Below are 12,606 nucleotides of genomic sequence, written 5' to 3' on the forward strand. Positions count from 1 at the left end.
GGCTCAGGTGTGGCTCATCCAGCTGACGACACTCCAATGCAGCACCTGCAAAAAACAACTAAAACCACAAGGCCACCTGGGACATGGGGGGGTCTCACAAAGGTAAATGTCTAAAATGGAGTTGTATATGCAAAATACTAATAAGAAAGATGGTTCAAATTTGCTAAAGTTGTAAATGCTCGTTTATTCAAAAAAGCCTCTTTGATTATGAGAACAAAACACCTGCAAGGTCACCATGTTCACAGTTATATATTTTTATTTTGGTTGTTGCTAATGTGGACTAATGCAGAAGGATGTGAGCCTGAGCCTTTGTCTTCTTTTACTGTTTTTTTCTGTTTGACTGGTTTAAAAGGGTCTCCAGTGTCTGTCTGCACTTTGAAGAATGATGAGTGTCTTTAGTACATGGACTTTATACACCCCTACTTCCCTCGCTCTGTACGTGGCTTGTTGTAATGCATTACTTGTTCTACCAAAATGAACAACGCCACTATTTAACAAAAGAAAAAAGTTTGAAATGTTCTTTTTAAGAAGACTGTTGCGCCTATCACTGTGACAGGATTAAATCTAAGAAATATAGCTTGTTTGAAATGAGTCAGTGCACTATAGTAATCAATCAACTTGGAATTGCATAAATACAAACGGGTCTGCAAAACATTTCACGTCACCATGACAACGTAATTCCAACTGTGAGTATTTATTTCAAACTTCATTTGAATGTATTTCCTGGTCTGTCCTAACACGATGAAAAATAATTTCTCTTTTCTCGTTTTACAGTTTTCTGCCAAAATATCTTAAATGACGATATGATGAAGGAAACATTTGATGAATAAATGTGTAAATATCCTCCAATTTCATAAGGATGTTTTTCTATGTATCCATGCTTCCACACATTGCAATGACTTATGGGTCATTCCCTTCTGATGAGGTTCATAAAGGGCTCACAACGTCTGTCAGAGAGCCCTCAAACACTTGACGGTTTGACATTGGGAATGAATTAAATCCTCGTAATGTAAGTGTGCGCCCCCATCAGACTACAGGACTTCTCCTTAACAACCAAAGGGCCATTGTGTGATCCAATGATCACAACCCACGATGGGCTATGATTCTGCTTTCCTCTTTTCTTAAAGCTAAACTTTCTTTATATAATTATCTTCTTAAAGGACAGCTGACAAAATATGAGGAAAAGGTATACATTTCCACTATAAGTTTACCCTAATAGAATTCAAGATGTTTATTGTCACGTCTACAGTTAACAAGTTAGTCTGTACAATAAAATTCTTATTTTGCACAGTAATTACAATAACACACTAAGTGTTCACTTTTTTGTGAATTCGTTGTGAGACCAGGTGAGGTCCTCGCTGATGTGAGTTCACAGGATTTTAGAGGTTCTCACTCTTTCCGTCTTGATCTCATCAAGGTACAATTGTGTGTGCTGCATCTTCTTGGGTTGATAATCATCTTTCAGCGGCCGTGGTATCATCTGCAAACTTGGTAATAGTGGCGTTTTCCTGCGAGGCCACACAGTCATGTGTGAAGATGGAGTACAGCAGGGCACTCAGTAGGGGGGGGTCTCTGAGCACTTAGTTCTTGTGTTGGATTTACTGGTCCCTGCAGTGAAAAACACAATGAGATTCTCAAATTATTCTTATTCCCACAAGCAATAAATATGACTATTGAAGGAGGTTTGAGTACACATGCTCAGAGTATTATACAATGCAGTTTCTGAAAAAGAGCATCCTGTGTCTTCAGGAAAGCAAAAGAACGGATTTTGTTCAAACATTCAAGGTAATTAGAAAAGCAATCATAATGACGTAATGATCCCAGTAGTATGTGGTTGGAACTAACATTTTTCCCAATGAAGGACATCATATGAATCGGGATCCCCTGACTATCTTTTATAATTATGAGTTCCTGTTTTTCTGGGCAAGACCTGCACGCATAGCTTGTTGTTAAGGATTAAGCATAGACCTGATAAATTAGGTTGTTGATAACAGTGAAGAAAAGCAGTTGGGTTCACAATAAAGCTGTTACCAGGGTAAGGATCTAGACATGCTGGGAAGGTTCTATGAATAACATGCGATTGAGAGTATCTGAATTAAGATTTAGCCTTGTGCGCACAAGTGAGCGAAAACTCGAGAGGTGACGTCCATCATGATTCGAGTATTTACTGTGGGTTTTTTTTGCACCACATATGTGGAATAAACTCCCTAAAAGCTGAACATTTGCTTAGACTCTCAACGGCTTAAAAACAAGATAGAAAACTCTTCTGTTTGCTGCTCCCTCTAATTGAAGCAACTCAACTTTTAGCATACAGTATTTTATTTATTTCTTCAAACTGCTCTGCAAATGTTATGTTGCTATTTTCGATGTAACGGCAAAAATGTATGTAACCCTTCAAAATGTTTCATTGTACGAACAAGGTTATAGGTTGCAAGTGCTGGGGTGGTGTGGCCATGAAAAAGAGCTGGAGCGTCAGAGTCAGATGGCAGTCTCCTGGCCGTAGAGACACAACAGGTTGGTTTGGAGGCCACCTGCAAGTAGAAGAACCGCCTGGCCCTGTTGTGAGGGAGGGAGGTTCTTGGCAGTCTACTGAGCACGTAGCTGTTGTGACCTTTCCTCCCTAGCAAGGAAATAAACGGAGAAAGACGTATTTAATTCAGAGCCTTTATTCTCAGTTACCGATTGTCTGTGCAAAATCTTCTACCACATCGGCTTGTTTAAGGTTTTGACTGTTGAAAATTTTAATCAGTGTTCTTATTTGTTTTTCTTAGTTTTATGTGAAGCACTTGACAATGCCCTGTTGTTGAAATGTGCTACACAAATTCAAGGCCTTGCCTTGCCTAAAATAAAACAATACATAATGATTAAACATAAAATGGTATTGATCCCCTTGAGCTTCTTGTGTGTTCTCCCCAATTGTCTGGTGAGAGTGAAGTAAGCAGGTCAGTAAGCAGGTTAAAGAAAGGCTCAGTTATTATCGTTGTTTAAAGAACATTCATTTAGCAAAGCGATTGCAAAAGATTCCACTTGCTGCCATCGTTGCTTTCTTTCAAAGTCACTAAGATAATGTAAAACAATTCATTTTGCTATTAATTTACCTTTTCATCTTTTCCAGGAGCCTCAATCCATGTTGCATGCAATCTTTTCCCGTTCCGGCAGCATGTTTGGTCCGGTTTATACATAAATCGCATTAAAACTAAGAGACAAAAGTTGGCAAACGCAACAATCAAACAGATCTGTGAGTCCCAAAGTGACGACCAGAGAGAAAACTGTAAGAAAGGCAACTTGTTTTTCCGTACTTGCTGTGTAGGTCTATGAAATCACTCGATCCCTTTGGTTCTGACTGAAATGTGTGAAATGTGTGGATCCCCATGACATTTTATATGGGTTTGGCAATTAGACAATGAATTCAACTTTTTATTGCTAATGAGAACACTTTGCTTGCGCATCAATTATGTTTTAGGCACCAGAGGTCTAGGAAAAACATCATAGTCGAGCTTCAAAAAGGTTAAATTGATAAAATTGTGTTATATTTTTCTCTTCAGCATCCTTAAGTTAAGAGAAGGTAATTGATTTTTTTTTTCCAAAATGCTGTGCAAAAATTTTACTGGCCCTGAGGACATTGTTTTAGTCTTTTCAGAGCACTCATTGGGTTTGAATGCAAGAGAGTAAAGTATTGGTGAGGCAATTAAAATAATAACGAAGATATATGCCATTTTCTTCAGGTGAAAAGGCCTTTTATTCTTGTTGATGACTAAGTGGTGAGTGGAAAATGAAGTTTCATCATTACAAAATGTAAATGTCAGGTCAAAGTTGCAACACGACTGTCGATCCAAGACCTCAGTTCTCTGCTCAGATTGTTATCTGACTCTAGGCAGCTCAGTAATTAACAGCTAAAAGGTTCATATTAGGCTTCTGCTATTTCCTTAATATTTTTGAAAAAGTGTTCTGAATCGATTCCCTCTTAGTGTTTCCAGATGTACTTCCATTAAATTGTCAAGTGTATTTAAAGCAAACCTTTAAAATGTAGACGAAAAGGAAATGTATAATGGTCCTGTTTCTACCAGCTGGTTTGGAGTAAATTATCTCGGCTACAGTATAGTTTGTGGTTTAGGCTACATACTGCTCTGATCCACCAGTAAACAATGTACTAGTTAGAAGAACTAGAGGTTACAAACCAGGAACAATACATATACAAAAGCCCTTTCTGATCTAATGCAGCAAACCTAGTTGGTAAGGTATGAGGAAAGATCTGGGTTTAAATAAACCCTCTCTGGCTAAAAGCCTGTCAAACCCTTCTCCCTTGTACAGATTTATTGAATGTTTTTCCAGTTTCTGTAACCATTATTTTTTTATGTGCATAAAATAATAAATCTGCATGGCCAATGTTTTCAGGATGGAGTAGAATATATATAGTTAGAATTCCCAAACTGTTTGAAGTCATGGCCCCATTAATATTATTTTTTTCATGGCATACCTCACTCCAAACGAAACCAGGCTTACAGCACACTTTTGTATTCATGCACCGTTTTTAGCTCACAATTACCTTGTCTATCTAATATCATTCACATAATCCATCCTTCGTTCTCTGTATTTAACCCTGAACAAAAAAACTCTATCAAAGCAACATTTACTGCAGAACTTTAAAAGGTTTGTGATGTTATTTTTTTTTTAATTGAAAAAATTCAATTTGTAAAAATGCATCTTAAATAACTGCATTAATGGTTTTAGACTATTTTTGATTGATGTCTTCTGTGCTACACACATCCTTCCTGCTGTGCCTACACTGTTTTCCATGGGGACGTCCGTCATCTAAATCAAGTTCCACTTTTGCATCTTTTGAACAACTTACTACTTACTTGCAGCGAAGGTGCATTTACAATTCTTCTTTTCCAGCTATACCATGTCAAATTGATTAGCCTTTTCTATTATTACAGTCGAATAATCTGTTGTCCATGTCACAAATCCTTGCCTGAAGTATGACGATAGAAAAATAAGAAACTTATCGTAACAAAACACCTTTGGGGAATAATGAGATACCAACATAATTAATTCACAACCTTCAGATAACAATTTGAAAAAAACAATCCCAACTGTTCATGAGCACATATAACATGTGCATAGAGGCCAGAAACTCTTCTTGCAGCACAATGCTCCTTAACAGAACCCTCCTGAAGTGGGCAAACATACCTGATAAAAACTGTATGAAACCTGTCTAACTGATGTTGAAGACAAGGTCAAGAAAATGACAAGTGGACCTTGCCTAAAGGTAACTGTGAAACACCCTTGCAAAAATATAGACTCCTCGTCCTCAACAGAAGAGTTTTGTCAAAGTAGAAGTGGCCAGTATCATAGTTATTGCATTTTTTCTTTTTATTACTTTGTCACCTCCAATTTCGAAGAAAAAGCACAATATATCCGGTAATCTAAAGTAACACTTTATTTTTGCTGCAGAGTGGGGGAGTGTAATTACCCTTTTAAAGAGAAATGTGAAATGGATTATTGAATAAAATTGTCAAGTTACCTGGAAAACACTGAAAAATAGGGGAAATGAGATAACCACTGTGTCAACCGGCTTTATTTTAAACAGTAGGCTAGGCATGGTTCAGTTGGAATACCAGAGGTAGAAGCAAATCCCATCCCAATCCCTGTTTGCAGAACACCTGTGCACACCTTGGAGGTCGAGGCTCCGCCCCCTGTGATCTACAGCTTACGTTGCTGAATTTAGTACTGAAAGGTTTACAAGTAGATAGCACACAATAAATGAGTGGTTCACAGCGTATACGGTCACAAAACAAATACAAACAAGGAGCACCAAATAGTTGTATCATTTTCATCGCGCAAATGGAGCTTTAAGAGGGAGACAGGTTGTTTTTGAACTCCTGCAACTGCAAGTGAACCGTGTTCCTCTACACCGAAAGCCAAAACGAGTTTTCTCTGCATGAATAATCGAGCGCATATCTAAACTCTCAATACGTCTCCAACACTCTTCAAAAATGTCGTTCATGGACTTCATGTCGTTCTTGTTTCTTGTTCTTTTGGGTTTGTATCCTTATGGTTGAAATGCAATTATTGTCTTATAAATCGCTTTGGATAAAAGTGTCACCTAGATGACACGTAATGTGTTTCTCAAACAACCTTGTGTTCTTTTTCTCAAGACAGTGAGGTATATTTAAAACAAATTGTGATGGTAATCATTCTGAAGGCCAATTACGGTGGTAAGTGGTTTTCTGGTCATGGAAATTCTGTGCTCACGACCTGTAGCTGCAGTCCTTCATGTTCAGCAAAAGGCATTTTTTATTATCTGAAATCACACTGAGCAGAATATTGTGTCACATCAAAGCAGGTGTTTGTGTCATTAATTCAGCTCTTGTTGATATCAAATCGTGACAACCACTATGTAGTCAAAATATGTTAGGTTTTTACTTATGACTTAAAATTCTCCAACCTTTGAAAATAAATGATTCAAAAGTAAATTACATAATTTTAGAAAGCTGAACCAAATTGTCGGGCAGGGTGTGACGTTATCTCATCTGTCTCAATCTTTGTCCACTACCCAAAATAATATTGCACCACAGGCATATTATATATCCTGTTCTATTGAGTTTAAACTAACTCAACACACACCCGCCTCATTGGCATACAGTGATCTGGAATTAAAAAAAGAATAAAAAATAGCACACATTTGCCCCAAAAGCCAAACATGAGACATCGGCTCAATCAGATGGAGAACAGTACATTACAACTTAGAAGTCAGGGCTCCGCAGATATAGAACTGCATAATTTGTACTGTAATGAGGACACATTTTCAAAGGTTTTAAAGTCTGTGTTATTCAACAGTTGTGAACCAGGCCTGAAAAGGATGATCCACATCAGGTCTGAAAGTATGGAATGTTTCCAACAGATGAAAACCTTTTGGTTCAAACATGGAATGGAAAAAATGAAAGCCATTGAGCTGATTCACCCAATGTCACTTCTTTGTCCCAGTTCCGTGTCGCGGTTTGAGTTCATTCAACGAATTCGGCTAGTTTCTTCTTTCTTAGATGTTCTTTTGACCAGGAAATATCATCACAAAAAAGAAAATCGTGAATCATCTCCACCTGTTGGTAGAGGCCAAAGGTACTAGTTATTTCTATCACACACCTGCCAATCTTTTTGAAAATGTTTTTGAGGTACCATCTTGAGCAGCTGAGGAATGCTCATGCATTACATCTGGCACATTTCGTGTTCTCTTGTCAAAATAAGCCAAACTATCACAGCATTCATGCAGCCAGCGTTTGTAGCTTTAGCTAATAACACAAATCAAAGCACTGTAATTCAAAGATACTCCATTAAATCTGTTCATATGTAATCCACATAATCATGAACAAGGAAGCATAAAGACCTCGGAAACCACACAGGGTGGTTGAGAAAGGTGGATGAGTTTAATTACCATATAACATTTTCTGGGGGGGGGGGGGGTTCTTGCCTTTCACTGTAAAGTGTCTTTGGGTACCCAGAAAAGTGCTATAAAAAACTAAAGTATTATTATAACATCCAGCCTTAACCCCGCTGCCCTGATTCATTTTGACCCAATCCATGAAAACACTGTAGTTGTGATGCTTAAAGTTAAATATGTTGTTCAGTGTGAAGTTTCTTTTCAAAAGATGCATCCTGCACAAAAAAGGAGGAGTAACTTGTCAATAAGATATGACAACCATTGTGGGACACACAGAATGTACTCTACCCTTTCATTTTTCGATTTGATGCTATAAGTAGACTACAATTATCAGAACAATAGAAACATTTGGCTTCCTTATATGGCTTAAAAGTACGTTACGAATCAAATTACTGGATTAATCACCTTCAGCGGATTTATTCTGCACAATAACGTCGTCTGACCCCCACCGAGGGTTCCGTGTCTAGTCAAATGAGAAGTCACAAAATGATGTGGTCCTTTTGCAGATAAAACCGATGTTAATTTAGTTTTGAGAGTCTGCATTTATGGTTTATTTAACCTTTGCAGGAACATGGAAATAGATTGAGGTTATTAGTCCGCAAACTCCCCTCTGAATATGCTCGTGATCTGAGGATATAATGAAGATGAGGCAAAGGGAAACTTGGTTCCTCACATCCTCTGGTGGACAACATTATACGAGCACCATTTAGTTCCTCAACCCAGTTCGCTTCAAGCTGAAAGTAATGTCATGCTATTTACAGAAAATGTTGGTTTTGAACTTGAGGTCTCAAACCATTTTGTTTTGTTACAGGACAATATTGGCACTTAATGTTGAATTGAATGTATCTTCTTTCTCTAAATATGCAGGGGCTACAGTCTTTTATCTAAACAGTATTGAATGCAAGGAGAAAATATTTTTTATTTCCTAACTAACTATATTCCCTTGTGTTCTTCGGATGTGCAAGATCTAAGTGCCTTCCGGACCTCAGAGTCTTTCTTTCTGCCTCTTTCACGTTATGCTGTAATGGAATGAATGCAATAAGGATGACAGCGTTACCACATCGCCCAGTTGATACTCAGCCGATCAGACACACGTCGATTCACACATTTGACCTGTACTGTAGTGCGTTTGTGCTGTTGTGGCTTTTCCCTCGTGATGACAACACCTTATATGATGACAACACCTTATAGGTCCGTCCGTCAGCCAATCGCATCGCTCTAAAAGGAAAAAAAGGAAAACAGCGCGTGAGTTCACTACGCGTCTCTACTGCGCAGACTCACTCAGAGTCTCGCTTCCCACAGAGGATTTCTAGTCTCCTTATAAAGGTAATTCAAATCACACTCTTTTGAATAATTTCTAGTCTTGTCAAGGTTTAAGTAACCTCCGTGTCGTTCACCGCCTGTGCGTGAATTGTCATTTTTTTTGCGACTATTTTGCCTTTGACGTTAACTGTTAACGTTACTTGTGTTGTTATGCTAGCCGGTGACTGTTAGCTAATCTAGCTAACATCACCAAGTAGCGACGTTCGTTAGCTCGGCACCTTCCACTGAAACTAACGTCACGTCAGCTTTCGTTTCACTCGGCACCACCTGTCTCTGTACCGTGCTGACCGAGGATTCAGATAATCCTCCCTGTGTGTGTGTGCGTGTGTGTGCGTGTGTGTGCGTGTGTGTGTGTGGTGGGGGGGGGGGGGTTGTAAAACCGGACACACGAAACCGGTTAGATCCACATCATATTCATGTGTCATAAGGAAATAAAATGCGTTCGGTTGATTTTCCCTTCATGTGGTACAAAATGCACAAAAAATAAAACGTTAAACACGCGTTTGAAAGGATGCAGAACACTTTATTGCTGGACACAAACAACCGGGTGATAAAGTACAAGCTATGACATGATAATGATCAGTGGGGTTGGTAAATAAGTGATCAATTTAGACTGGAGATGATTACCAGACCACTACCAGAGGCCCTAAGGTGGTTCTTCCAGTATCAGTCAGAGATGTATTTGGTTCCCAGAATATGCAGAAAAACAAGCAACCAATTTGTTCATATTTAACAGTTAAAGGGGAACGGGGACGTTCATTGTTCTATCCCTTTCTATATCATCTGTTGGTTATTGGTTGGTTATTCTGAAGATGATTATTTAGACACGTTAAACCTTTTATTGTGTTTCTGTTTGTTGTCTTTTAATCAGCTCTTAGGAGCTCAAAACCACCAGTAAAGCTGTATAAGCACCGGGTTGACGGGAGCGAAGGAAGCGGCGCATCGTACGGGGAGCTGCCTGCCGAAATCGCCATGAGTTACAAACCCATCGCCCCTGCGCCATCCGGCTCCAACCACACACCCCCAGGTCCTTACACCACCCGGCTGGACACGCAGTTATTGGCCGATTGGCATCCGTGTTATGGGTGTAAACCACGTTAAGCGATGTCAATGGCCGTGGGACTTATTTTTGCTCAACACTCTTAATTACCATTATAAAGCTTGAGGAGGTAGTCTAGCCAATATTATAATGCAAAAAAACCATATCATCACGCTGTTATAATAGTTCAAATAATTGATGGTTAAACCTAAGATACTCACCGTATTTGTATTTTGGACTTTCTCTCATTGCATCACGGTTCATACCAATAATGAATATTTAGACACTACTGAGATCAAATAAAAGGTTTCAGAAGAATTTCTTCTCACTATTGTTAGTGTTACAACTTGAACCCATTGTGTGTTACATCCATTCCCTTCTTCTGTCTAGGCTCCTCTGTGCCCTCTCCATCCCTGCCCTCGTCGTCCAACTTTCGGCCAGCTTTTAGTGACTTTGGCCCACCCTCCATGGGCTTTGTTCAGGTATGTCTAAGGGATAAGACAGGGATAATAAGGGTTATTCATGCTGTAATGTTGTATTTGGCAGTGCATACACACAAAAGGCTGAAGAATATATAGCATTTTTTAAGCTATGTCCTGAAACACAATACATCTTAATATATTTTACGTGAAATAACTATTTGATCCATTTCTTTTATATGTATAATCATATCAGCATGAATGCTGTAATAAATTAATCAAAATTTAAAAGGAGCACTGCTTTCAGGGGCTTTAATTTTGAAATTACACATCAAAATCATGTGCCAATATAGTCTGAGTGGCACACAGAGTTGGTGGGCTTTTATTTTGAAGTAAACCTCTTCTTTGGAAATAGTCGTTTATGATTAAGTTGGAAGAGTCATTTACATAATTCATTCAATTTCCCATTCATTCATTTGAAGTCAGTTCACACATTCCTTTATTCATCTACCGCGAAACAAAGTGAGGGCTGGTTTGACCATCTTTTTCCATGTGGAGGCTGAACAATGGGTTCATGTGTCTAAAAGGAAAAGGTGTTTGTTGTTTTTATTTTTATTTCCAGCTGTAACAAAAGTAAATTCTCTATTTATTGTCTTCCCCAAACATGACTTGTTTGTGAAATTACACACACAGCCAGTCAAAGTTTCTCAAGGATCCACCTACAGTGAGCTTCTCTCTGTCATTGAGGAAATGAGCCGTGAGATCAGGCCGACGTACGCTGGGAGCAAGAGTGCTATGGAGAGGCTAAAGAGAGGTATTTTGACTCTTAACATTCCAATCTAAACAGATTGGAAATATGTTTTTCTAATAGACACCTGTAGATCAAAACCTTGCTGGTGGTTGTCTGATGTTTGGGATACATAATTTAAACTGAATATATTTTTGTACTTTTGTAGATAATTATGCCAACTGGAACAAACGTGTCTCATTAATTGTAATTTACATTGGATTTGAATGTACAAACAAAAAGAAAATTTTGATATTATCATTATTCTTATTAGTCTTTACTACACATACAGCAGTTGGATGTGTGCACACCAAACAAAGCGGAACTACGGCCATTGTCAACATAACATGAGAAGGTTCAAGAATTAAACTTATTATTATGCTACTCACCATTTATTTCCATGTTTTTAAATCCAGATAGATATGAAGTAATGGACTGTTGTGATTCAAATAGAATCACATGCATTAGGAAACCTCAGTAGCTTCTGCTGCTGTTGTGTCAATTCAAAAAGTCAGCAGAACTTAATTTTGCCTCTAATTTGACCTGCAGTTTTCCTGCATGCCAATAGTTATCTCAGCTATAAAGGCTGTATTGGATGAATTAGATTAGTTTTACTAGACGTATAAGACATCCCATGAATGTCAAACTGTTGATTTAATGCCTCCTTGCACCGTGTGTCGGTCTTTTCCAGGTATAATCCACGCCCGTGCACTGGTCAGGGAGTGTCTTGCAGAGACGGAGAGAAGTGCCCGCACATAACCTTTTCAAAAGCTCCCTTCACTCTTCATTCTTTCCCTATAAAAAAAAACCTGGTCTTCATTCAGATCCCCATCGTCTGTTTTCCAACCAGATCTTTTCACATTTTGCTCTTTTCTCAAAAGGATTTTATAGATGCATTACGACCTTCTTGTCTCCATTGTTCCCGGTGTTAAACTTTCTGTTTAGGCGAAATGCAATTTTGTATTCATTTTTAAATTTAATTTGGTGAATTTCTAAACAATTGAAATGTTAGCTGTGTGTGAAAACCTTATTAAAATGGATGGTAATATTTGAAGTAGTATTTGCTCAATAATGGAAATCAAGCCAAAAAGTCTGCATTTTTCAAAGATGAAATTTATGTTGCAACTCTACCATTGCTCAAGTTTGTTTTTGGATCAACCCCTGAATGTTAAGTTGATTGGGACATTTTCAATAGACCATTTCTATCCATCCTTGCTTTGCTTTAAGGTAATGTGAACACACATTACACGTTTCTCGATCCTCAAAACACTGTACATCTCAAGTCAATTTGTTAGTATGGAAATTTTGTAAACCGGATTTTTGCAGTTATGTATATCTTAATTAAATAACAGAAAAAAATACTTTCAGTGTTTGTTTCATTTGTGAAATAGATTTCTATGGAATAAATAAAATGGGACTGTAGTTAATTGAATCAATTACACAAGTTTATATCTTCCTTTGATGTCAAAATGGCTGCTGTGAAAATGGCCTAATCAGTAATGGGCTCCTTTTTTAAATACTTACAAAATGTTACTCTAGAATACAATGGAGAATGTTTGTTTTTATGAATTACGTTTGAATGTCAAATATAAATAAGTAA

At 38.0% G+C, this 12,606-nt stretch overlaps 1 protein-coding gene across 1 annotated transcript; it reads left to right on the top strand.

The window, feature by feature from the left end:
• Positions 1-8,501: 8,501 nt before the first annotated feature.
• cdk2ap2 (cyclin dependent kinase 2 associated protein 2) lies at positions 8,502-12,060 on the top strand. The gene is made up of 5 exons (XM_040186509.2): positions 8,502-8,764; positions 9,633-9,788; positions 10,191-10,282; positions 10,913-11,033; positions 11,698-12,060. The coding sequence occupies exons 2-5, from the start codon at positions 9,734-9,736 to the stop codon at positions 11,763-11,765; spliced, it is 336 nt and encodes a 111-aa protein (XP_040042443.1). The 5' UTR covers positions 8,502-8,764; positions 9,633-9,733; the 3' UTR covers positions 11,766-12,060.
• Positions 12,061-12,606: the final 546 nt, after the last annotated feature.

This window comes from Gasterosteus aculeatus, chromosome 9 (assembly GCF_964276395.1).
Source record: "Gasterosteus aculeatus chromosome 9, fGasAcu3.hap1.1, whole genome shotgun sequence".
Lineage (NCBI taxonomy): Eukaryota > Metazoa > Chordata > Actinopteri > Perciformes > Gasterosteidae > Gasterosteus > Gasterosteus aculeatus.